Genomic DNA, 27,588 nt, shown 5'->3' on the forward strand with positions numbered 1-27,588 from the left:
TTGACAACTTTTGGCACATACTGCCTATTGTTACTAGGTTGTCGTTGGGGCGCCCCTTTAACTTTCTCTGGCAAGCCTTGTAAGTACTACAGTTCCCAAGGGTAGAAAGGATCTTTGGATCCCTTTTACATTAGATAGGACCAGCACCCCCTACCTTATGTGGAGTGCTGGGGATACTGGGTATCCCCTTCCTCATTCTAAATGTAACATGTATGTTACAACGATAAACTTACCTTTAATGGCTGGTGGCAGTGAACCTTTTTATTAATTTGGTGCACCTTTACCACAGCCCCGGCCCCGGTAAAGGCACCCATGGGTGCTCATTTTAGCAAAGTGGCCCGTCTTCTTTTTTTCACCATTTCAATGTTCCTTGTCCTTTATTGTTCCTTTCCCTGACAACCAGGGTGGGAAAATCCTTTGTGTCAATTTTGTTTTCGGCTGCAGACCTGGGTCAAGCCCACCCATGCTCCATAGTGTTTGTGAAGGCAGGAAGCGAGGGAGGAGTCAAACTCTGCAGCCCTTTGTCCTCCAGCCTGACTGCAAGAATCCAGTTCAAACAAGGTGGCTGTCTGTCCTGAAAGGACTGCCAACCCCCCAAGTTTGAATGTTGCATGACTGTTTGATTGGCTGGGCTCCTGCTTAAAAGCCAGATACTGGAAGCTGAAGAGGTAGTCGACCGCTGAAACCAAAACCAAAGATGATGATGAAGAAGAAAACGCGGCTGAGGCTATTTCCAGTGACCATAGAGCCTGCTGTGTGACCGGAGCCTGCTATTTCCCTTCCTTTCAACCGACCTTGGGGACTCAAAAAAACAATGACCCAGAGCCTGGAGAGAGCCACTAGACTCCAAGACCTGCATTTTAAGCCATCCCACGTCATACTGCGACCTTGTGGGGCTGCAATACTCCAATACCCTGGGACCGCGAGCCATTGTACAGTGCACAGTCTTCCGAATTCTGAATCTTCCTGAAACTTGGCATCCTGCTGGACCTCCAGAGACAAGAATCCAGTCCAATAGGTTCCCTCGCTAGAGTGCTGGACCTTGCAAACAATGAGAATCCGACCAGCGATATTCAGTCTTCTGGCTCCTGAAAAGGGTGCCAAAACCACAGAACTGCATCCAGCTGCGAAGAAGGGAAGAAACTCTTGTCTGGAGCCTTCCCAATGGAACCGGCTGAAAAAGCCCATCCAGGGTCCTGTCTTCTGTCTTCATGATAAGGAATTCAGAACCTGGGATTTTGGCTGCAGATCCTGAATTCCTCCTCCTGCAAACTCTTCTTCTGTGCTGAGGTACTGTGTTGGCTTGGGTATTACTTACCTTAAATCTCTTGTGATTCCTGTGTAGCTTTGAGGGTGTTTCCTTTGATTGGGAGTCTTCTTGTCCAGTTCACCCAGGCCCAATGCTGGAATCCTCCTAGTGTGCCTTCTTTGAAGTCCCTAGACCCTCAACCAACTTTGAAAGTAGAATACGTACTTGTTTGAACAGTCTTCCTCATGAACTCTGACTTTGCCTGCAACTGAGCCCTATCCCACCCTGCCTACAGCTGGCCCCTAGACCACTGGGGTCCCTCTACTGCCTCTGAGAGAACTCATGTAATAGACTTGGGAAGGGCTGGATACGTAAAGGGGTCTTCCTTAAAAAGTAAAATAAGTGTTTGAAAAGTTTTAACAGTAGCTCTGAGAGTGAAAAGTTACAAAAGTTCTTACTTACCTTGAAAGTGTTCTGCCACGTTTAAAAGTATATGTAAAGTTATGACTTACCTTAGATATTTTTGCCATTCTGAAAAGTGTATATACATTTTATCTACCTGGAATAGCTGTTTGCCATTCTGAATAAGCGTCTTCAGTCTTACTTTCCTTAGAGACTGTCTCGCCATTCTAAAGGAAAGTAGATAGTAGGTTAATTTACTCACCTGTGAATTTGGTCCCCTCTTCCCAAAAGTAATGCTGTTGGTTCCACTGTACTATTCCTGTTGGGATATAAATGAATGAGTGTCCCCAATTGGCTCTTGCTTCCCCTGACTTGCTGTTAGCCTGTACAGAATAAGTCTGCCTTAGGTTATACTTCCCTCTTAAAGTTCTGACAGCTCCTTTTAAAAGTATATAGGTTTTACCTGCCTAGAATAGCTTTGTGCTATTCTTGAAAAGTGTTCTGAGGTGTAGCTAACCTTGATCTGCTTTGAGCCATCCAAAAATAGTGTAATACGGTTTTACTGGTCTTAGACAGTGTTTCACTGAGCTAAAAAGTAAGTGGAATTGTATATTACACTGTAAAGTCCAACTCCCCTAGAATAATTGTGTTATACTGATCTGATTCATAATTATAGGTTTTTACTATTCCTGGAATAAGTGTTCCACTATTCAGAAAATTATATTGTCCAGTTGGTTTTCTATGTGATTTCTTGTTGAGCTTCACGGTACAACTATTATGTTCTACTACCCCTGTATTGCTGAAAGTAATCTAAAAGTAACTATTGGTTTCACTTGGCTAGAACTACTGTAATGTATTCTAAATAAGGTCTTATCCTTTGGTCTGTGTAAATTCAAGCATAGTGGTGAGTGTTTATGAATGTGTTTATGACCCTATGACCAGTACTTACCCCCAGACTTAACTTTTCTTATTTGTATTCAAAATAAACCTTTATTCTTTATAATACTTCTGGTTGTCAGTGTTTCTATTGAATCCTCTGTGTACTACAGATTCTATGTACTTTCCTACAGCCCTCTCTCCCTCCTAAAATAAGTCTACTCTACCATATATTCAGGTGGTAAAGCCTTATACTAAGAGTGTCCTACAGCCCTCTCTCCCTCCTAAAATAAGTCTACTCTACCATATATTCAGGTGGTAAAGCCTTATACTAAGAGTGGAATCTTGTACTTCCTCAGTTGAATGGTTTTATTAAGCCCTTAGTTGGACTTCAGAAAAACTGTCCTAATGTCTTGTAAAGGATGGCCCGTTGGATCTTGAAAAAGGATGTTCATTTTTATCAGTAAAGGCAAATACTTCAGTCCTCTCCCTACTCATTTTATATTTATCTTAAATAAAACATCCATTGATTTGAAATTCTGTTCTTCTGTGTGGATATTTGATTCTATTCTTTTCTTTTTATTTTGTAGAAAAAAAGCAATACCGCGAGTCTTACATCAGTGATACTCTGGACCTGGACATGGACCAACTTGAAAAGAGATCGCGGGCAAGCGGGAGCAGCGCAGGTAGCCTGCCACACAAGCGTCTCTCTCGCCACTCCACGGCCAGCCACTCCACGGCCAGCCACAGCAGCTCCCACACCTCAGGCATTGAAGCGGACAGCAAGCAGAGAGACCTCGGACCAGATGACAGCTTCTCTGGGTCGACGGTGCACCGCATGCTAAAGACCTGCAGCTCCATGACCAGCCATGGCAGCTCCCATACCTCTGGGGTGGAGAGTGGAGGCAAGGACAGGCTTGAGGACGACTCACAGGACGATGGTAATTACTTTTGAAAGCCAGGTCTCGTTTAAGCATTCATATCTTCTTCAGCGAATATAAGTTTCACTAGGTTTCTCACCGCCCTTTACAGCTAATCCAGAACAGGACTGTGAGACTTGTCCTTGGCCTCAAGCCCTGGGATTGTATCTCTCCAGCTCTGAAATCCCATCATTGGCTCCCAAGGGATGCAAGGATTAAATAAAAAACCCTCTGCATTGTCCACAAGGCTTTCTGGGGCCTGGGTCCAATATACCTTCAACTATCCCTCCGTAAATACCTCCCCTCTCGAGCCCTTTGCTCCTCTTCTTCTAACTCCCTCAGGGTCAGTCGTTTTTCAAAGAAACTAGCTGGGGGTAGATCTGTCTTCGGCTGGGGCATCCCTTTGGAACAGCCTCCCGGCCACCTTGAAACTTGAGGAGAACCATCTCCGATTCCGGAAGCAGCTCCAGACCTTCCTCTTCGCTTCTGCCTTTGCCACTCCTCTCCCCTGCAGATCTGCTTTCTCTCTCCGCACTGTCCACCTGGCCACACTCAGGTCTTCGGGCCCAGGTACCTGCTCACCCTGCCTCCCTCCTCCACTGCCTTCGGGCCACACCTTGCACCGGGGTCTGTATCTGTACCCATACAGTCCTCCACCCCACCCACTTTTCTTCTGCACTTATCAGATACACCCTATCTGACTAACCTGGCTCTTTGCCACTTGCTGGCTGCAATACCACTGTTTATCGCCTTTATTTATTTTACCTATTATTTATTCTGTTCTCTCCTCTGTTCCGCACTTTCCAACCTTCCCCCCTTCCATGCACTTCCCCCGTTTCCCTTTCCCATACACTTGCGCATTCTTAATGTCACTGGGCCTAGTAGGATAATTGTTTTTGTTCTCCCCTGTTCCCCTCCCTTTGCCTGGTCGCGCTCTGAAACACTTGTGTATTAGCGCAATATAAATAAAATATCATTTCATTTCATTTAAGTCATATTCAAACCTTTTTATTTTTTAGCAGTCTTTCATGGTAAGGCAGTAATGTAAAAACAAAGATTATCACCAAAGCAATAGTAAACAATATATAAATAGTAATTAAAAAGCCTGTGTAATTCCAATAGAAACAAAATATCAGTTAAGGAGAGGCATTGGTAGGCAATGAAGCCAATGGCAGTAAAATTGAAGGAAAACAAGTTATTAGCCTTTTTTGCCAAATATCTTCTCCCCAAAAAGGTTTGCCGTATTTGTACCACTTTTTATCACAAAAATATATTTGGTAAGTTTAGGTAAGGTATATAGAAAGTTGGGGTTGGGAGATATCAGGGGGTTTTGATGGTCTCCCACTGCTTTTTGCCATTGGAAAAAAGCATACAAATCGGCAATGAAATCAGCACAAATGTCATTCAGCAGAAAAACATAGAAATCGAAGAATGTTCATAGATCCTGGAGACAACACTACTGCCAAGCTGCTATCACTTGTATAGAACTGTGTTAGTAGATGACGCAGTCTAATCGCGCTTCTCCACCCCTTCGAAGTTGGCCAGAATTCTATGGCTTTCAGTGGTGGACGATCCAAGTGATGTGAAATTTGGGGGCTTTAGAGAAACCTAGACCCCAGAGGCCAAAAGAGCAACATGGACTCCCATCTTTCCAGAGAGAGTCTCTGCTATCTCAAGGAAGTTTGGCTCTTGCGGGCTTACATGTTGCATCTATAAGCAACATGGAAAAGGGTCATGCAAAATCTGCTAACTGGAGATTTCCTGACGTGGAAATGCAAACGCCTTTCACTTAATACCCAGAATTCTAGAATTCTGGCATATGGCCTTTTTTGTTCTATTTGTGAGTTTGTCACATTTTGACCAGCCTCATGAAACAGGGCCTCTAGATGTCACTTAAAATGTAGAATGGGACAGTAGAGAGAAAAACCTTATCTACCCAGCTATTGGGGATGGATGTACGTTATAAATTCGTAACCCAAAAGATCGCATTACAAAATTACAAACACCGCTTGTTCGCATTTTGTAATTAAAACTTTTTTCTTTCTCCCCGCAACACATGTAGTGTATGTGGGGGACACCCCCTGACTCTCACACAGACCATAATACCAAACTAGGGGAGCGAGGGACACCTCTGCAACCCCTGCTCCGCTAGTTTGGAATTTTGATGGTAGGCATTTTCCACTAGACCGAATACACACTATTTGTGCATTCGGTCTTTTTTGTTTTGATATTTTCGTCCAATCCCATTGGAGATGGAATGTTCTCATCTAGGCAGGAAAATATTTCCAACCGTGCTCCGTGGACTTCTTAGTTGCTGGTCTCAAAAGAGGGAACGAGAGACGGATAAGCGTGGACAGCGAGTTAACCACCCAGAGCGGGGAGATGATACCCCTTTCATTTTCTTTGTCCCCTTGCTTCCAACAACAAAGAAAACCACAATATCCCTAACCAATTTATATTGACATTAGTGTGAAATAATGTGTGTCGGATAATGCCCATGTTATTGGATTTTAGCATTGTCTTTGTATCCGCACAGAAACCTACTTGTATTGTTTTAGTCGCTTGTAACGCTCTTTGTCTGAAGGCTGCAGTTCTGGAGCTAAAGAATGTGAACTGTGCAGCGATACAAATACATGAATTTGTAGATTCGATGCTTAACCCCTTGGAGGAAAAGACTGTTCCGCCGCAGCAGTGTCCCTTTAAAATGCCCCTCGCAATCAGAATTCCTCTATTGCCGAGAACATCCCCCGCAGGTGGAGCTCGGTGGAAATGGAAAGAACCGATGATCCCCTCTACTGGCTACTGGAAGTCCATTTTTTTTTCTTTAACACTTGGATGCCACAAGTTTGAATTTCAATTTTGATTCAACACGTTTGTTGTCAATTTGACGCAAGTCCTGGGATTACAGAAGTGATATTCACGGCTTCTCTCGGGAGACAGTGCGGGGTGATACAGCCGCAGTGATAGTTCGAGGCCGGCGACTGCAAGGAGGTGTGTGCTTGTAAGATGCACAGTCTTTTCCTTCAGAATAACATAATGATTTTACTCCGTCAGGTGATGGAAAAGGTGTTCCTTTGGGGAAAAGTCAGACAATGCTAATAAAGTTTCAGGGATATCAACTCGCAATACAACAAAAGCTACATAAACTCGATTGTTCAAGGTAAAATGTACAATTGTCGAATTGGGGAAACTCTTGCCTTTTTAAAAATAAATATCATCCAAACATCAGCTTCATAGAGAGCTTGAAAAGAATATGCGAGATCACAGTTTATAATTATTATGTATGATTAATATATAATCCTATTGACCAGGGTTTTAGGAAAACATCTGTGCTTTGACATTGCCTGTGTTGCACTGTAGGTTTAATTGAGGCAAATAGGGACCTGGTTTTTCCATGAGACTTGAGCTCCATGTGATAGAAGGCTGGCATTGCTGACCGGTTTAATGAAATTGTTCAGTAGGGTGCCAGTGTTTTATTTTCCCTTTTACGGCATACATAATTGCTTTTACAGCCATGTCTCAGCCCAAGGCAATGAATGTATCTTTAGACGTTTTGGAAGCTCAGCGACACCCTTCTAATTATTTGTGGTCTTTGGTCAGGTAGCTAGTGCACCGGTTATAGTTTAGAAAGAAAAGCCATGGTCTAAATCCATCACCTCCCCTATACTGCTTCGTTACCTTTCCTCTTTTGGCTTAATTTTCAGTGAGCAAGATTGTGACATTGTAGGACCTGCATCAATTACAATGTCAATTTATTATAAGCGATTACTTGTTCTAAAACATACAAATAGTATATCATTGCCATCTAATCATCTCCTTATGCTTGTCACAAAAACTAACCTCTACTCTGCCATAACTAGGATCAATTAACTTGCTTGCCCGTGCACATGCTCGATCCATTTAATGAGGACTGCTCCACGCCAATTTGAGCTCAATGCATGTTTGTTGCAAACAGCAGTTATTAACAAATTGAAAATGATTCCCAGATTTTCAGAGCTCCTCTCTTTGTGCTTCCTTTGTGCCTCAGAAATAGAAATGCTAGTGGACGACCCCACCGACCTCGACTCGATGCAAGAAATGGCCCTGGACGTCAGCCCGGACCTCTGTATTTACATCACCGAGGATATGCTGATATCACGGCAGCTGAACGGACACTCGGGTAAGCTGTCACAAGAGGATTCCTAGCTTTTGTTCCCCGGAGTCCTAGTACGTGAATTTACAGATGGTAGATTCAAAACATGAACTTTGGCCCTGCCTAAAAGGTCACTTCCACCACAAATGCAGTGAGAGATCCTCCTCTGTGCTGTAAGGCGCTGGATACCGCCTTCTTAGTGCACAGTCTATCTATATGAGGCCTCCATGCCTGTAGTTATAACCATTACTTTTGTTTGAGCAATCAAAGTCGCTCCCTGTGAGGGTGAATGCTCTAGATTGCACCTTTGGCCGAAGGCTTTAGATTTTCCCTGAGATCTTTACTGACTCCTTTCCCTAAATGAGTCCTACGTCTCAGCCCTCATCTGAGATGTAATTTAGTGATGACCATTGGCCTCTCGGGTTGGAGTATCCTACAGCTACCCTTTCCTCGTGTGGGACTTTTGATACTAACCTGTGACTCGTTTGGTCGGTGGCAGACATTTCCATACGGATGCCTTTGAGGGTGTCCCTGTGTTAGAAATCCAATATGAATACTGTACCTGAGCTGTGTTCCCTTTGCGTGAGAAAGGGATGAAGCTTTGTACGGTTATGGTTTCTGCTCACCTTTCAGCAGCGTTAGGTCAGAGGAAGCCAGTACCACATCAGGCCCAATACTCGAAGGATGTCTGGGATTGCTGAGCACAATCCACATGTTCAGTGTTTGCCCGGGAAGTCGTCCGGCAAGGTTTGACAGTGGCAACTTCCAGTGATTGGGGGACTGCCACATGTTTGAATGATGCAACAACCTGATTGGGAGCAGAGGGAACTTCACGCCGTTATTTCTGTTTAAAGTGGGAGTCTCCCCATTTCTTTGTCTAACCCCAAGATGAATACTGAAGCATGCCAAAAAATGACAAACCAAAGATCAAGTGGAAGCCTTGCTGCAGCAACTTCCCAAAGACTCATCTGTTGTGAAGCTCTGCTAGTCTCGGATACCAGGATTCGCACAAGACAAGAGCATGGGCAAATCGGTACTCCGTTCCCCTAGCTTAGCGGCTGGTTTGAAGGACTCTAAGGAATCAAACTGCCACTGAAGCCTTGTTGCTCATCCCTTGGTGGATCAGTCCAAGGAGGTGGTCACACCAGAACGTCCCGATTTCCAGTAACAGAGCCCAAGGCCTATCGTTTGACGAACCAAAGTACTACATCAGTTTCTTTGGGACTCTGAAGAGTCCATATTTTCCCTGAATGATTGTATCTGCCCAGTACAGAAACCATACTGATAGCGAAGAGCACAGCTACAAAACTCTTTAACTTTGACTCTGAGACTCTTACAAAGTTTGGCAGCTAAAGTTTGCCTTTGCTGCAATACCTGCCCATGTGGCTGAGATATGTTTCTACCATGGGGACTATTATGAAGGAATCTTGTGATGCCGGCACCTTCACCTTCAAAGCAACTTGGGAGTGTAGATTAGATGAGGCAATATATTCCAAAGAACCTTTTAACGACCTCCACCTGTTTCTAATGTTTCATGTTTTTTCAAGGTCTTAAATTAATAGAACGCAAGTGAAAACAGTGATTGCTGAAAAATAAAATTAAATATCTGGGTCTTACATTGTATGTAATCAGTAAAGGTTTTAAAGGCAAGTTCCGGGACTTTTTTTTTATTGTCCCTACGGTTCGGCCATGTGTTTTTAAGCATAAATCGGTAGATCGTAGAAAACTTTCCTATGGACCTTACCCGACTTTTCGTCCATTAATGCACTCGAAATCAGCCGCCATTTTGTGATAATCCTATCATTTCCCCCCATCGACCTGGATCAACTGCGTTTGCGGCACTAAATCATATCCCCCGCCCCTGAAACAGACTTTATCAAAACATTCATATTCCCCGCCTCTATCCGTGACGTGACTGTGCTGCGTAGGCAAACGTGCCCAGGCGTCTTCTACGCGACTCCACACGGAACCCAGAAACCAACACAGATCAGCTCACAACACAGCGCGCCACAATTCGGAATATGAAACTGTACTTTTAAATCAAACCGCAAGATAGTAAATTTGGTAAAGTACATTTATTTGACATCAAATGTTTAGAGAATATTCAGCGATTTGCATTTTTCTTTGCTCTCGATCCAAAATAGTTCGTCTTGAGGCAAGCGATGGTCGTGTGCAGTACACAGGGTGTTGGTTTACGATAAAACAAGCTCTTCGGTCGCACTGATAATCGCATGGCTGTTCCAACAACGAGGCACTAGGCCACCACAACGGTATGTATGTTGCATCTAGCCATTAGTACCGCGTAAGGGCATACTTGTACTTGGCGATCGTCCATAAAATGGTCAGGGTGGTAACGTTGTTCACGCGGAGAAGCAACTGGCGGTTGTAAAAGCCATCCGCCGGTGTCTGGTACTCGTGACACATACAATAATGAAGGATGTACCTGTTTTAAAAACATAAAAAATGAAAATAGTCTCACCATCAGATCTTTATTAAAATTATTCATTTTATATATTAGGTCGGGAAATTATTTCATAGCTAGGACAGTGCAACTGGGTATTATGTCATTTCCAGTAACCCACCCCCTCTCCTCCGCCTTTTTCAGAGCCGCCTGAGCGCCAGTGGACCACTTCGTCACTGATATGATATCATATGGCATTTGCAACGCGCCTATACACAAGTGTTTCAAGGCGTGGCGAGGCAGGGAGGGGGGGGAACAAGGAGAAGACAGACAACGATCCTACTAGGCCAGGTGTCATTCAGATCGCGCAAGTGCAGGGGTAGGGGGAAGGTAAAAGTGCAAGGGGAAGGGGAGGGTGGAAGTGGAGTACAAGGTAAGTAGCATAAAATAATAAATACATAGGGCCAGCTGGTGGCGAGTGCAAGGTAAGTGCAGAACAAGTGCTGGGAAGGGGGGGGGCTGTAGGATACTGAGACAGTCCCCCAGTGCAGGGGTTGACAGGGAGGCAGTGCAGTGCAGCCCCGAAATACCACTCCTTCTATGCCGACGTTATTTCTTCTAATGAACGAACATTAAATGGCTTTCGTTTCTGAAATTATATTCATTATCGTTTACGTTATTGCACCACACCCCCAAAAAGAAGTCTTTCGGGATGGTCCCGGCCTGTCAAGGTCAAATAACAATAGAACCTTATACTGAGTCATGGGCCATTCCGGCACCCAAGCAAAAAATCAAAGCAGCTGACCTTCACTTTGAACGAGCACACATTCCTAGTTAGCTACATTCAGTGTAAGGCCATCTCACAGGACTTGAAATTTACACTCCATCTTTGCATTTTGTCTGCGTGCATTTGCAGCCCCAGAGAACCATAAATACGGAGACATTCTATATTTTTTGAAAATGATTTATATTACTGTTTGGTTTAATTTAATGCGCAAATGAACAAGGTTGGATAGACACAATGCATGTACACTGAGCAATCACTTTTATTTACACAATACATAGCTACACATATTCAATGGGCCTGCGACATGAGGAGACTCCAGAGCAAAGTCACACGTGACACCCGGGTGGTTCGCACAACTGCACGGTGAAGGGAGGGGCAACGGTGGAGAGACACATTGCATGTACACTGAGCAATCGCAACTAGAGGACAGATTGGAAAAGGGATGTTCAGTTTAAACACAACTTACAGTATTGAACTATTAACAGTGAAAAACAACATAATATAGTGACCAGGACACTAACCTTCTTTTGCTTTCTTTTCTTTGAAACTTTCTTGCCTCGAACTTCAACATCAGGACGCTGTTGCTCCGACTCGTGTGTGCATGTCTCCACTTCCTCTTGCGCTGCAACGACTATATTTTCATGATAAGCACATCCATCACGCACTGACGCTCCATCGACTCCCTGAAACATAGAACTTTCATTAGTATGTATAATAATATTGAAAACACAAAATGTACTTGGGGACCAATACCCACGTACATCTCAATAGCAAAACACGAATGAACGCATTGTGTAGAACATTCAAACGACAATTATTCACGCATTGTTGATCTAGTTAGATGGAACTGTCAAGATCCATACCTCGGGCTCCGCATAGACTTCCATTGATGATATTATTGAAGATGACGCTTCAGCAACTCCCTGAAACACAGTAATTGCATTAGTATGGTTTTCTATTTTGTTAAAAAGAACATAAACTTTGTGCAGGCGTCAACGGCTCATCTAAATAGACCTGCACAAATGATCAGTTGTCTAAAATAAGTAATGGATATCTAAATATGATTCGATTTGCTCGATCGTTGGAAGTGTCACCACCCAGAGATCTGCATCAACTACTAGGGGTGATGTTCTTGTAGAACATTGCGCCGACCCGTAACTGCATGCTCCCCCTTCTTCTTGGACTAATGCTCCATCGACTCCCTGAAACATAGGACTTTCATTAGTAATGAACACAATATTGAAAAAAGAAGACACATAGGAGGGCGACGACAGAAGGACATATCAATGGCTAAAAACGAAAGAAACATTGTGTGTAACAATCACGCTACAAGAATGCAAGATCTGATGATCTCCATCGATGGAACTGTCTGGAAACGTACCTCGAGCATCTGAGTGACATCAACGGTTGTCGTCAATGCGTTGGACTCCTCAGCATCTCCCTGAAAGACACTACTTGCATTATTTTGGATAACAATAATTATAACTGAAAACAAAGACTAGAGGACGAGTACTAGGGTGTACCATTAGGTAAAATAATTACACGATAAATTAAAACTTTTGATTTACATGCCTAAAACAAGTCAGTGGCAGAATAGCTAAGTAAGATTACCCGATAGGCGCTTGAAGTGGCTGATGACTGCAATAACGACACGGATGGAGAATCTTCCGCCTTCATATTGAGTGGATACATAAATGGGGAAATTATTGTTAGCTAATGCTACACACTACCGCAAGGCCGAGAGCTAAATCCGTAAACTTGACTCACCAGTGGAGGGATGTGGACGAATAGAGTGGGAATAGCGGTTGAGAGCAATTTTCGCTTCGCTCGCGGTGTGTTCTTCTTTATTAGCAATGATGTGGAGTACATGTCTGAGCTAAAGTGCCTGCTGCAGATGCGGTATCGATCACCCCTCTTGTCCGCAAAGACTTCTAGGACTCTACTTTCAAGCTCAGACGGTGCATATCCGCAATATCGGACCCATTCTCTTATCTGATCTATTGTCTTAGGGAAAACACGCATTATAGTACCTTCAGATTTTTTATGGGTCTTCGAAGGGCAACCGCCAATGGAACAGGCAGGCATTGTGGAAAGTTCTGAAAAGTAAAGATCAACAATTCTCTAGGAATACCAATGTGTTAAAAAATTAAATGACACATAAAAGGTTCAATGCAAGGTTCGTTTTGGTTCTTGGAACTATACACGTTATTCACATGCGGATAAGTATTAGAATAACTTTAAAAAAATAGAAAAATAATTTGACTAAACTCAGAACATGTGACTAGTTCCTTGCATGTACTGTCTTGAACGAAAAGAAAACATGGATGCAATTTGATGACTACTAGCAAATAGATATAAATTAAAAAATTGGATGCAAAATGATTATGGTACATGGCCTTACCTTGACGAACAAACAGTTAGATGCAGGGATCAGAGTAGTTTCTTGTCGTAGAACAGGGAGCAGTTCACAGGTTGCAAACTGACGAGTTTGCTCGAAGTGGTCACGGAAGTTCACAGAGACGAAGAGCAGATAACCAGCACCTTCACGGGTTGACTAGCAAAGCGCAAAGAAGTTCTCATTAGAAATATGAAGTGGGTTATAAAGAATTCGAAACAGGGGTGTGTTTGTGAATGAATGACGTGAATATGTCGTGGCATTATGCGGTTTGCAGGGGGGCGTCCAGCGTGAGGGGGGATGCTTGGCAGGAGACACGGGGTCTGGAGGAAGACATGGGAAGAACAACCCATGCTCTATAGACCACTTTGAAGTGTACATGGTCTTTGGCACCTCTTGGCCTTTATCGCTCCCTGACAGCTCCACTTGCCAGCGCAAGTACCCCGGTGTGAACTGCCTTTGATAGGGCGGGGGGGTGGATTGGGGCGGTGGTCGTGCAGACAAGACACAGGAAGACTCGTGAATGGAGACACACTTATGTGGATTGCAGGGGGGCGTCCAGCGTGAGGGGGGATGCTTGGCAGGAGACACGGGGTCTGGAGGTAGACATGGGAAGAACAACCCATGCTCTATAGACCACTTTGAAGTGTACATGGTCTTTGGCACCTCTTGTCCTTTATCGCTCCCTGACAGCTCCACTTGCCAGCGCAAGTACCCCGGTGCGAACTGCCTTTGTTAGGGCGGGAGGTGGATTGGGGCGGCGGTCGTGCAGACAAGACTCGTTTGCCGCAGGGCCTCACCAAGGAGAGGCCATCTAACTGCATGTAAGAGGCAGGCTGCAGGATCTAGTACATGGAAGGCAGGGGGGTGAGTTTATAAATACCTCACCCTCCCAGGAGAATATATGGGTGCAGTTCACCCTGGAGACCCTGGATGCCTAGGCAGTTAGTCAGCAGCAGGCTGGCCTGTGGTGGCAAGGTGGCACGGGCCAGAGGGGGTCATCTCTGTACCCGGTGCCCAAAAGGATGATTTATTATGATCAACCATATTGATTATTTACCTATAACCATGTTTTGTATCAATAAAATCCAACAGCCTTTTATTGCCAACGCTTGAACAAAGTGGTGTGGTAAGTATTTTTGGGGGAGGAGGCAAGGCCGGGAGGCTTGATGCCAACCCGCAAAATAACATATGTATGTCTGCTGCATATGGGTTCAACGGTTATGTGGATTGAAGGTGGGCGGCCAGTGTGAGGGAGGATGCTGGCCGGAGACATGTGGTGTGACAAGACAAGGCACAGGAAGACTATTCAATGGAGACACACTAGATTCATTTAAAAAATCAAAACAACCATTGTTAAAATATATGTTGGGTTTTATTTTAGATCTTAATTTCAATTGAACATAAATAATAAACATTACACATTGTAAAGTTCCGGTTGCAGCACATCCAGGGAAAATCCGCGGTATTGTCCACTGTCGCTGGGGAAATGTTGTCTAATGGCAAGTACCGCACAGGCAGGTATTACTCTCCGAACGCGGTGTCCGAGCCTCCCGTGAAGCCACCAAGTGAAGCAACGATAGGCCACCAGCCTGTACCACCTGTGAAAAAGAAAGATGCAAACTGTATTAAAATGACAAAACTTTCTTATCAATGTCGATTCAGGTAAAAAATGTCATTCTGCTTTGAAAAAAATTCTATCTAGAAAATGCACAATATGGAACCAATTTACATGCGTTCGAATGATATGTAGATGTAATTTTATATGTGGGAGACGACCATGAAATAGTAGTGGCATCACTGACATCACAACCAGAGTATTCTTACTCGTTACTCGGATTACGCGGACGAACAGTGCCGCGAAGTTCGTGCATAAGCACCATCATCATCCTCAACACGGTCCGTGAGAGGCAGGCTTCCCTGAACTCTGGCAGCTCGGTGATGCATTGCGGACTTGGCTCGCCTTCAGAAATGTAGGCCAAGCACCCGGAATTTTCACGGCAGCAGCAGTTCTCCTCCTCAGTTGGCATTAGCTCGCACCGATTGCACGTGCACCAGGTGGAGACGCCGTCCATGCGACATGGTCCAGGCTCTTCATCCGTTGACTGGTCCTCCCAACTGCCGTCCGAATCCCCATCGTTTTCGCGTGCTTGCCTTTCCAGTAGTTCCTCCTCGGTGTACTCGGGCTCGTACATATACGGCATTATTGTAGCCATTGTGTGGTAAAGAAAGTAAAATAATTTACAGAGATGGTACAGGTGTTCACAAGGCCTAGAAGCGGCGAAGGTAGCTGACCAGAGCACAGAAAGAGTCACAGAATACTCAAAGTAACACAGAGAGAGTAATGGAATCGAAAATCTGCTGCTGTGTGTTGTGAAATGGTGTGTTTATACTTATTGAGGAAAGAGGCGTCCTGCCATTTCCATGGCGACACTTCATTAGCTGAGGCGCAGCGATTGTTGACACGAAACGTGCTTTGGCGTTGGGAAATGGGCGGTACGAGTCTGCTGATGTCAGGCTCGGGGGCGGGGGATTTGATTTAGTGCCGCAAACGCAGGTGAGCCAGGTCGATGGGGGGAAATGATAGGATTATCACAAAATGGCGGCTGATTTCGAGTGCGTTAATGGACGAAAAGTCGGGTAAGGTCCATAGGAAAGTTTTCTACGATCTACCGATTTATGCTTAAAAACACATGGCCGAACCGTAGGAACAATAAAAAAAGTGTCCCGGAACTATCCTTTAATGTAACAACATATCAATGTGAAGTTGTATAAAAGTAGATGGCAGAGTTAAGAAATTAACAATAGTTTAATGTCAAATTATTTAGTATAATCAAGCAATTAATAAACTGCAGCAACAGTTTAAGTAAAAACATTCCAAATCATCTTCATAAATTGTAACCATAATTGTAAAGTGTTACAACAAGACTGTAAGGAATTACTGTACAAATGTATAAGTGTTAAAAAATAAGCATGAGACAGAAAACATACAGTGATCAGTCACGAGAATAGGCGATAAAGGAGTTCATCTCACAAAAAGTGGCACGGCAGGGAGCTAAGAGCTGTGCGAAGAATTCTGTGCTATAAAACACTAAAAAGTCAGCAAACCTCCCTTGCGTAGCTGAGATAATGGAGCACATGTATATCAAACCATACTGGTAGACACTATACAGTCAGCTGTGCTAGAAACCTGAAGTAAAGTCAAAGCAACATGTATTTTAAGGCACATACCCGTATTGCCTGTCATATACGGTCATCGACGAAAGGTGAGGTATGGGTTAAAATACAGTTAGGTTACTTTATACATGGATCAGAGCGTCCGCGAAGGGAGTACCATTTTAAAGTGGGAACATTCAGGCTGTAGTGCTCCTTTGCCAGCACGATTTGATTGCCCGATAACTCATATGATCTTCATCAAAGGACCCCCTGTTTAGATAGTCACATCTAGTGAAACAATAATGAAGATAGTATGGGCCTCATTACGAGTCTGCCGGTCCGGAAACAACGGTGGTGGTAAACCCACCACCACCATTGTTTCCGGACCGGCAGATTACGAGTTCTGCAGGTGGGTGGTGTCTCTCCCGCCAGGTCTGACCTGGTGGGAGTAATGCCCACCCGCCTGCAGGCGGAAATGAAAATACTGGCTCAGTCATAGATGGAACCGGTTTTACCATGGTCCCCATTCCCATAGAATCCTATGGGACTCTATGGGAATGGAGAACAACACAGTTACCACTTCCGGAATTACCAGCACCCAGGGTTGTAATACCCCGGTGTTACCGGGTGGTCCAGAGGCAGTAACGGTTTACGGTTCTGGCGGCTACCTGCCGGTATTTCTGGCACGGTTACGGCCGGACTCGTAATGAGGCCAAAAGACTTTAGTAGTACTCTAGTATGAACCAAATCTATGTGGTGAGTTGTTGAAATATAAATATATAAACAAAAGAGAAAAGTAAAAACACTTTTTTTGTGAAAATCACAAAAAACAAAAACCTCTACTCTAAAGCAGTCAAATTGCTAGGTCACTGCGAGCAACCCCTACTGTTAGTGTTTTGCGATGATTATGGCATCTCATTTGATACATTTGAAATCCAAAATAAAACCGGAGAACGTCTAGAGTCCTTTGGTAGTTGGTCTCCATATTCAAATGTTATTATAACCTAAAGCAACAGAAAATTAACTAAAATTACTCCGACCAGCGTGCCATGTTAGTTAATTGCTGGGTTGTTAGTGTTGTCATCAGCTGGTTACCATACAAGAAAATTGTCTGAAACATCAGCGGACAAAGAACAGACTAAAATGAGTGGCACCAGCTCAGCACGCTGGATAGAGTTAACAACTGGGGTCAATACTGTGAACACATTCATACGGTGTAAGCAAATATATGAAATGGTACAGGAACATCTGTCTGTGTGTATGCATCAAATAGAGGGGTAATACCAATCGGAAAAGAAAATGATCCTATCCAGTAATCCCCAAATAAAGAGCATAGTACCAAATAGAATTTTGGGGGTTACCGAGACTTCAGGACTGTATCCCACTCAGCCAATCGAATCCTAGTTCATATTACTGCCCGGTGAGGGAGGTGGAGGGGTGTGGCAGCCTCCCAGCCAATGTGGAGGCTCAGAACGTGGGAGTTGCAAGACAGTAATCCCACCACCCTGAGCCTCCTCACGCTGGTAGCCACCATCTCCCCTCCCCGGAGAATGAGGTAAGTGGCTCCCTCTCCCCCACACCCATTTAATCTATTCCTGATCGAGAGTGGACGTGCCGGTTCGACGTCCATCCCCAGCGCATCTGCTCCTGATCTGAGGCACACCGCCATGGAAAGGGAGAAGGGACAACACGCGTCCTTCTCTCAATTCCATGGTGGCATTTTTTTTTAAAACTTTTTTTCCTATATTTGTTAATGGTTAATGGCCACCATTGAAAGGGAGAAGGGACTATGTGTAATCCCTTCTCTCGTTCCATGGCAGCCATTTATTTTGTTTATCTTTTTATTTTTACTAATTCCAATGGGCGCCATGGAAAGGGAGAGGGGACTACTTTCTCCCTTCTATGGCAGACATTTTTTAAACTTTTTTTGTTTATTCCATTGCTGTGTGTGTTTTGCAACGAAGAAAAAAATGCTTTTAGTCTCCCGGTTTTACGGTCTGGGGTACTAATAGCAATAAGACCCTTGCAGGGGGAGGAGCATTACCACTTCAGGTAATGTGCCCCGAGCATTACTTGAAGTGGTAATGCCCCCCTGCTCGGGGATCATGGCTTAATCAGTCTGAGTCTACTCTGTCCCATTCATTTCTATAAGAGACTTACTTCTATCTGAGCCCATTCAGATTTTATGGAACGCAAGCAATATTGGCACTGGATGTTGAATCCGGAGGGCATTTTACATGTGGACACTAATGGGTAGTTCAGTTTCGGAACGCTAAGACTTTCCTTATCAAAGTTTGCTTATCTGTATAGGTACAACAAATACTTACCTGGAGATAGAAACTTGTTATCACAACATCTATGTGTGCAATATCTCTTAAATAATGTAAGGATCCTAACACCCCATTGCTATTCCAAGAGTTGCCATGGACAAATAAACCATGTTTACCACTAGGTAAACCAGGGAAAGCTTTCAACAAGAAACCCTTTTGCCTTGTTGTCAGTCAGCCTCCCTTCTCCTCCCTTCTCCAGTCAACACAGGAAATGGAAAAATTGTCAAAGTCTCCCAGAAAAGTTTGCAGGTTACTGCGTTTTCTATTCCGTGTTTCTAAGGAGGCGCAATTCCTGTCCCACATAACATTCTGCCTCATTTATCCTCCTGGAGATGAGAGGCCAGTGGTCGCTGACAATTCTTTTGATTAGGGATTAGGGGTGTAAACATTTCACATGTAATGTGGGAGCGATGCAGCCCAAACCAGCCAAGAGAATTTCAGAGGTGTTCTCCCACCGAGAAAATGTTTTAAATAATGGACTAAAAAGGATGGACTTCACAGTAGACTTTCTGGAAAAAAAATCGGTAAAAGGCCACAGTGTACAATTGTGTTTGTAGAGTTTCACATCATCACAGACAATGCACAGGAGCATTTCTGATGATGCATTTACCCACACTATCTCCCAGTGTTCTGCTAGTTTAAAAAATATTTTCATGCTAGCTGTGCCTATACATGTCCATGCTGGATGCACCAATATATAATGGTATTCCCACATATGAACGTACTCTTATTTACTTTGCCCATAAAGCCAGTACTTCATGCTGGCTCTCAATTATTTGCTAGTATTTGCATGTAAGAACATCCTCCTGGTGGCTTTACCTATTATGCTGCTGTAAGGCAAATAGTCTTTACAGGGTGTAGGCCAGGGCAAAGACTACTCCTTTTGGCTTTGCCCGTAAAACCACTAAAAATGCCATACTCCAGTTACAAAACATATCCATACTGGCTGTACCAACGTAGGCCAGCATATTCACATAAAACACTCTTTATGTTGGCTTTGCTCATAATGCCAGCCAACCATGCAATACCACTACAAGAAAACATGTCCATACTGGTCGCAGCAATGTGGGCCAACATAGCCACATAAAAACTGTAGCTGTAGAACACTCATCAAGCTGTATTTCCTATAAAGCTAGTGGAATATGCCATTCCATTATAGGAACCCCCCCCTCCCCCATGCTGGCTTCCACTTATTCCCCACACCTCCAAATAAGAACATGCACCAAGTTGTCTTTGCCTGTAATGCCAGTAAAACAAGTCATGTCACTCCGAGAAAATGTCTATACTGGCTGCTCCTGTGTATGTCAGTATTCTGCATAGGAACATTTATCATGTTGGTTTGGATTTGATTTGGTTTTGATTTAGATAACACTTGTGTCAGATCTGCCAAATAAAATGTGAAACATTGCATGTTATTGTTCAGTTGTTTAAAATCACTATAAAGAGCTTTGGCGAAGGAGACTGCCAGTTTAATTTGGAAAACTGATTGGAAATGTACAGAAATAGTTATGCACAGATTGAAAGATGAAGTTAGAAGTTACAAATATCAAGCTTTTTCTTTCTTTCAGGGTTAATTGTGAAGGACATGGGTTCGTCCACTTCAAGTTCTTCTGAAACCGTGGTGAAACTGCGCGGTCAAAGCACAGATTCATTACCACAGGTAATTTAATAGAGTGCTCCTTGCTGTGGCACAAAATAACGCGCACAATGTAGTGGTATGTTTTGGCTGTTTGATTTCTTTTTTTAATTGGAAGAAAAAACAATGGTGTGACAATGATGCAGTCAATCCCACTCTACAGGTTGCACAGAGGGCTGTCTGCTTTCAAAGATCCTGTGGAAAACACCCAGAAACGCTTAAAAGTGTCTATCACATGTTATATCTGCTGCTCGACTGGTTGTTTTGATTTTGAGTGGGGAACGGGGGTAATGAGTAAAGAAGGCAGCACTTTCAGAGCTGTACCAAGTGCAATAGGAAAGGTTGCTTGAAAGGAAGTGCCTGGCAGTGATGTGCATCATGGTAACTTCACTTGCAACCTGCGGAGAGTCATTATGATGAAGAGGGAGTGGGCTGACGTTGAGGGAAGTCGTTTTCTATAGTTGCAATAAAAATGTAATGGGTTTCAATGCTGATCCCGGAGAGGATAAGTTCTGAGTACGGCTGCCAGGACACGCTACTTGTCGCTCTTTTTTCATTAGTCAAATGCAAAGGAAAGAAGGGTGCACATGTTTAATTGCCTACCTGGAGCAGAGGTCTCCTGCGTATTTATTTAATTATTTAATTGTTTTTTATAATGCGCCTATTACTGTATTTGAATTCGGTTTCTAAGCCTGGATCCGGGATTCGAACCTCTGTTGCTCTGCATGGTCTTGCTTCCAAGCACAGCGCGTTGCCCCTGTGCTATCCTCCATTCACAAGAGGAGGATATGCTTAAATGCGGGGGCCACGGTTATAGTGGGTGCCGTATGTACATGGCCGTCCATGTCCTGGGCAACACAGAGCGCCACCTAATGAGCAGTTAAGGTGTTTAAAAATAAGCCATTGGTCATGTGTTGGCCACAACCTTATCGTCCGTATCTCATGTGATAATCATCCGAAAGAAAATGTGGAGGTCCTGTGATTACTATAAAGTTTAATCAGTAGGTACGCTAACGGAACAATACAAATATTACCATACCAGCTCATTTCAGTTCTCAAAGACTACCTTAACCCAGCATGTACAATATCTACAACTCTGCAAACAAGCAACAAAAGTGCGGAATTTATAAGAACAACATTACATGCAACAGCCCAATATTGGTACCTGGTATTCAAAGAGTCCAAAGCTACCCCTTAAGCAAAAGGCATTGTCCAACAACATGCCAATGAATATTCATAAATTGGCACTATATTGCACCCCAGCCAGGAACGGGAAATCTGCCAATCTGTAGCCGTGTGCTAGAGAGAATCGGGGTTCCGTGTCAGTTCCCCAAGGGCCCAATGACTCCGATGACAGAGCTCACATTGCCGTAGTAAGGCAGCTGACTTTCTGCCAAGAAACAATGAAACCTTCCTTTTCAAGGGAACATTTGATGTTTGATAAATTAAAACCGCATTCGAAAAAGAAGCAACCCTCAAGAGCCGGGTAGCCTACCCTCCCAAGGAGACCAACTCCACAGATGCTTACTCTCCTTGCACTTTTTTTTATCAGATAATCAAGAAACCTGTTTTGGAATTGTTCAAATAAATTCCATAAGAGTAAATAGATGCACATAACACAGTAATACACGTGTAAGAAAGAGAAAGCCAACTACTACAAGAGAAGTCATTCTATCCACAAATGCATCATCCCGAACTTCACTCTCATGTCTCATCTCTATGCCTTTCTGTAACGAGCTTCTACTGTTTTGCTACAGGAAATGGGCAGTCTGGCGCTCAGGGCCATTATTACCTCTTGGTGACATGTAGTAATAGTCTCAACACGCTCAGGGCTTCCCATAATATTACACTCCATACAACCAGGCAACAATATGAAAAAGAACTCAGCAGCTGTCTGAAGTGTGCAAGAAAGTCAAGGCGTGAGAGACAATTTTTACTCCTTTCCAATAACCAAATTCTGCAGATTGTTGGATACGGCTAAGTGCTAGGTGTGCACTAAGCACATATATGATTTGCACACACCTGGAACATACAATCATTAGATATAGCATTCAAAGTTTAAACTTCAGTAGTTTTATGTAATAACATTCCACTGAAATCTCTCATCTACAAACGCATATGCCAATGTTGGTAGTGACATACATAATTGAGTTTAGACAAGTTGTGAAGGGACGAACAGTGTGTGTTTGTCCAATACCTAATCGATAATCTCTGACAGTTCAAGCAAAGACAGAGTAACCCGTATTTTCCACAGCACAACATTTCACACACCTCAGACCCCCCCCCTCTTAAATTATTTTAAAGATAAGATAATTCTTATGGAAGATGAGCGTACAAGCAACAAAATTCCTGCCTCAGCATAGAACATGGTCTATGGTGTACTAAGACCGTCGACGCACACGCTGTCTTTTGCCTTGGGCATTGTCATATGCAGTCATGCGTGCTGGGATTCAAGGAATGCTCTGACATCCTATTTCAGACCAGCATTTTCTAAACAAGTTCTAAAAAAGAAATGTAACCAATCAGAATGGCCATCCCTAACCGTAGGCCTTTACATGTCGATTATAGAGTATTGGTGTCTTCACAATGACATGTGTATGTCTTTTTGAAGCATTGCCCCAGGAGATGCGTTTGCTTCTTGATAGCCGGGCATTAGTGCTGCTTTAGTGCTCATACTTTGTGCCTTAAATCCCCCCTGAGGTCCGTAATCGAACCCTTGTGGCAAGAGCCGCTCGCCTCCAGTGGCATTGAATGCACAAGCTGCCCTTACTCGGTGAATGCCAGGAATAAGCTCGAGGCCCTCTAACTCCAGAGCACCCTTTGCAGAAGACCTCGTGCCGAAAGCCCCTGCTTACGCTCAAAGGAGGATTCGCAAATGGTTTTATCTATAAAATACATACATTTTGAAGATTCCTTGAAAGGTCGAAAACCCTCTATTGGTACAATCCGACCATAACATTCTGGGACAAGACACAGGCTATTTCTAATCTGAATGTTCTGTTTTATTTAATTAATAAAATAGTTGGAGGTGGTCCCCTAGCTCTGACCTCTGGGGGTGTCCCCTACTATATTCCATACAAATAAAGGCAGTGGTCCACAGAATGGAATCCCGACCTGCCGGCTGTTATCTCGCTAATAATTACAATCACAATGCACCCAAACATCCATTCATAGAACAACCAAAATAAGTATACCAGACAAAGCATACACGAGTCTTCAATGGGAACATTCAAATGATCACTTCTTGCCATAGTCGCGTTTCAATATTCTCATCCGAAGTTTACTACATTTTCTCCAGGACCATTCACACGTGTTGGAGAAAAGCATTGGATTGACCTATAGCCTTCTTTTTCTAGGGGTAATTCTACTCTACATGTAAGGTATTGATGCTTTCTAATTTGGGCATGTGTATGAAATACAGGGTATGGTATGAAGGGCTAATACCTCTACCGGCTTGAGTGTAATCTCGATTCATTTGAAGAGTCGCACAAACATAAGAATGTACATTTGAGGCAGCAAAGGAATCGACACGTCATTGTGCATTCCATTAGACGTCCGCTTAAGCAGGGTCCTTTCTTTTCTGTGCAGTATTGTTTGGAACAATGTCATTGGTTGTTTAAATTGACATTACTGTCTTGGGAATAACAAACCTCCTTCCTATTCCACGTTCAGGGCTATGCTCCGGATTCCTCTTTTTTATGTAAACTGCAGTTTCCACAGGCCAGAATCTAACAACGCCTGCAAGTTTACACCATGTCACAAATCGAGGCATAAGTTGACCATGGGTTTTTATCTGCACAGATTCTGTGTGTTACTGATTGTCCCATGTGTGGTTGTTTCTGCCTAAAATCATTGGGCCTCCCTACGAGGTATGCGGTAGAGGGATAAAGGGGCCGGTAGAGATGCCGGCCCCGTTATCCCTCTACCGCCCCATTACGAGGTCTCCTCGCGGGACCCGCTAAGGACGCCTGGCAAAGTACCTTAGCGGGTCCTACGAGCAGACCAGGATGCAAACAACAGGCCCGTCATTTACAGGCCCGTTGTTAGCATCCCCCCCATTCTAATTGAGCCCTATGGGGGCTCGAATGGGAATGGGGATGTACTGGGTCCGGGTTCCCGGGAAGGGGAATTACCGGGCACTCCAAGGTCGGAATGGCCCGGTACTTCCACTTTCCGGGAACCCGGGCCCGGTACCCGGTATGGGTATAGCCATGCCGCTAATAGTGGCATGGCTTCCTCCATACTTGTAATGAGGCCCAATGTGTTAATGCATTTGGATGTGTTTGTGTGCAATATTATGGAGCTGAGGCAGAGTCTGCAGGAGCATGCAGACCCCAAACAAGGCCTTTCATATTGTGAAGCTGGGGAGTGTGTTGAAGAGGTAGTCGCTCCCAAACAAGGCCTGCAGTATTTTGACAATGGGAGTTGGGCTACAAATGCATGGAGGCCCCAACAAGGCCTGCATTATTTTACCCTGGACAGTGAGCAGAAAAGACAGGCATCCCCCAAACACGCCCTACAATATTTTTCCCTGGAGAGTGGGCAGAAAAGGCAGGCATCACCCTAACAAGGCTGCAATATTTTACCCTGGAGAGTGGGCAGAAAAGGCAGGCATCCCTCAAACAAGGCCTGCAATAGTTTACACTGGAGAGTGGGCAGAAAAGGCAGGCATCACCCTAACAAGGCCTGGGATATTTTACCCTGGAGAGTGGGCAGAAAAGGCAGGCATCCCCCAAACAAGGCCTGCAATAGTTTACACTGGAGAGTGGGCAGAAAAAGCAGGCATCCCCCAAACAAGGCCTGGGATATTTTACCTTGTAGGGTGAGCAGAAAAAGCAGGCATCCCCCAAATAAGGCCTGCAATATTTCACCCTGGAGGGTGGGAGGAAAAGCCAAGGCATCCCCCAAACAAGGCATGCAATATTGTACCCTGGAGAGTGGGCAGAAAAGGCAGGCATCCCCAAAACAAGACCTACAATATTTTACCCTGGAGAGTGGGCAGAAAAGGCAGGCATCCCCCAAACAAGCCTGCAATATTTTAAACTGGTGAGTGGGCAGAAAAGGCAGGCATCCCCAAACAAGGCCTGCAATATTTTACACTGCAGAGTGGGCAGAAAAGGCAGGCATCCCCCAAACAAGGCATGCAATATATTACCCTCTAGAGTGGGCAGAAAAGGCAGGAATCCTCCAAACAAGGCCTGCAATATATTACCCTGTAGAGTGGGCAGAAGAGGCAGTCATCTCCCAAACAAAGGCTGCAACGTTTTGAAGCTGGACAGTGGGCTGCAGGGCCAGGACTAAATGAGGCCGATCATTTTGTGAACCTGGGGAGGTTGGGGACAGCCACATCCAAGTGACAATTGTATGTGCTGTAAAATGACAATTTTGCTATCATATTGCAGAATCATGAGAGTACATAGCAATGAAAAGAAACATAATTTTGACAGAATTTATAATTTGTTTGTGACACCACCACCTCCATTTGGGGCATCAGTACTACCATGTGCGCAATATGCTTTGGCAACTTCGTAACATTTGGACTCCACGCATCTAGGGTCGGCTTGAACCGGACATGTTTTTCTAAAGGGGAGGAATTCAAATGGTCTGAAGACCACTGCTCTAGGGAGAAGTAGAAACCCTCCTCTGTGGATTTGTCTAAAGTTGGGAGGTCCGCCTCTTAGTGAATTTGAGTTACCTGAAGGATAAGGAGACCCTCTGTCACTGGGAAGTCAAGGCAAATTGGCCTCAGCTTCCTGTAGAGCAGACATCCCAACTCTACCTTTCGCTTCCTGAAGCGACTCGATGACCTCTTCGAGAGTTGGATGGACCAGCCTGGAGATACTTACTGAGAATTAGTGTACAGAAACCCTTCAGCTCAGGTGCAAGAACCCCCTGCAACCTGAGAGCATAGCTGATTGACCTTCAGTTGACCTTCTGTGGTTGGAGCGATGGCTGTGGGGCAGCCGAGTTGGTATTTTAGATGAGGCCCTGGATCGGATCTTTTTGATTATGTCTGAAAGTTAGTTTCATGGTAGCACACTGGTTCTTGAGAGGATTGCATTATGGAAGCCATGGACAGGATGGTGTATAGCTCAGGGGCAATGCGTTTGCCTTGGAAGGAAGACAACGCAGCACAACACAGGTTTGAATCCCGATCCCGCGCTTAGAAAACAATCTCTGGTATTAAGCGCTTTTTAAAAGAACAATTGTAATTATAGTTTGAGACTGTGAACATTTCCACTGTTTAGGAGGACACGGCCATGGCTGAAATATATTTTCTTCTGGCTTATAATATGTCCCTTTATCAATTAATAAGCTGCCGTTTCACCATAGTGCTCTAGTCGGTGCAACATGAATGCCAGGTGCTTTTCAGTTGGCGAGTGCTTTTACGCATTTTTTCAAGCGCAGCATTGAATAATTTGCTAGAATGTGAGGTGCTGCTTGACAACCTATGTGAGGCTAGCTATCAAAACACGTTGCTTGTTTAAACATAAACCGTTATTCCTTTTGATTGGTTGGATTCGTTTATGTACTGGGATCTGCCAGATTTCTATATTAAACCAAGGAAACGTCTCGCCTCTTGGAAATTCTGGCTGTTTACTGGCCAAATGACTCCACAGAAAATACGCCCTTATCGTGCTCCTGTGGTCTTCCTCCTGTGCAACGCTCAAATACGTAGAACTATGTGTTAAAAGGGCTCTTACTGTACCATTTTCGACGCATATTTTCTCAACTGCTTGGATAAACCATCGCCCTTAAGGGTCCCATTGCCCCCTCTTTTGCGTTGACGCTTGAGGCAATTCGTTTTCATTGCAGGCATTCTTTGTTACTGAGAGCCGATGTATTTATGCGTTATGCTAGTGGTCTGCTTGACTTTCGTTCATTTCTTATTTTGTGATATAGCCTTGTAGACCGAAGGTTGGGTAGTTATCGTCTCGGACCATACGTTGGGGAAGGGTAAATATTCCACCCGATAAGGACTCCTCCTGAGGTCTATAAGGCTATTAGCAGATAGTAATCCATGTTTTGGAGTTTTTGTGGTGAAGAAAAAAATTGTGCTTTAAGAGTGAGTAAAGTAAACAGACAAACTTATTAAATTCAATGTGTTTATGTGTGTAGTATTTAAATAACATGGTTGTCTTCATAAGTTAAGCATTTTAATTGCAATCTGGTTGCACTGGAACAGGTTTAACATGAACATGCATTAGGTGTCATGTAAAGGTGAACGGTTAGTAAGAAAGTGAAAGCATTTTCCAATGTTTTTTACCTTCTCGTTTCATTTCGTGAGTGAAATAGCATGTTGC

General features: G+C 44.0%; 1 protein-coding gene across 4 annotated transcripts in view; it reads left to right on the forward strand.

Annotated features, from left to right (window-relative positions):
- The window catches only part of FRMD6 (FERM domain containing 6), a 312,237-nt gene that overhangs the window by 276,819 nt on the left and 7,830 nt on the right, over positions 1-27,588 (forward strand). For 3 of the 4 annotated variants that reach the window (XM_069637464.1, XM_069637465.1, XM_069637463.1), the window contains exons 11-13: positions 3,118-3,468; positions 7,475-7,606; positions 20,217-20,308. In XM_069637464.1, the coding sequence (XP_069493565.1) occupies positions 3,118-3,468; positions 7,475-7,606; positions 20,217-20,308 (575 nt within the window). The remainder of the gene's footprint in view (positions 1-3,117; positions 3,469-7,474; positions 7,607-20,216; positions 20,309-27,588) is intronic. The other variant, XM_069637466.1, reaches the window with a different exon arrangement.

The sequence above is a fragment of the Ambystoma mexicanum genome, chromosome 14 (genome assembly GCF_040938575.1).
Source record: "Ambystoma mexicanum isolate Mex_15411 chromosome 14, UKY_AmexF1_1, whole genome shotgun sequence".
Classification (NCBI taxonomy): Eukaryota; Metazoa; Chordata; class Amphibia; order Caudata; family Ambystomatidae; genus Ambystoma; species Ambystoma mexicanum.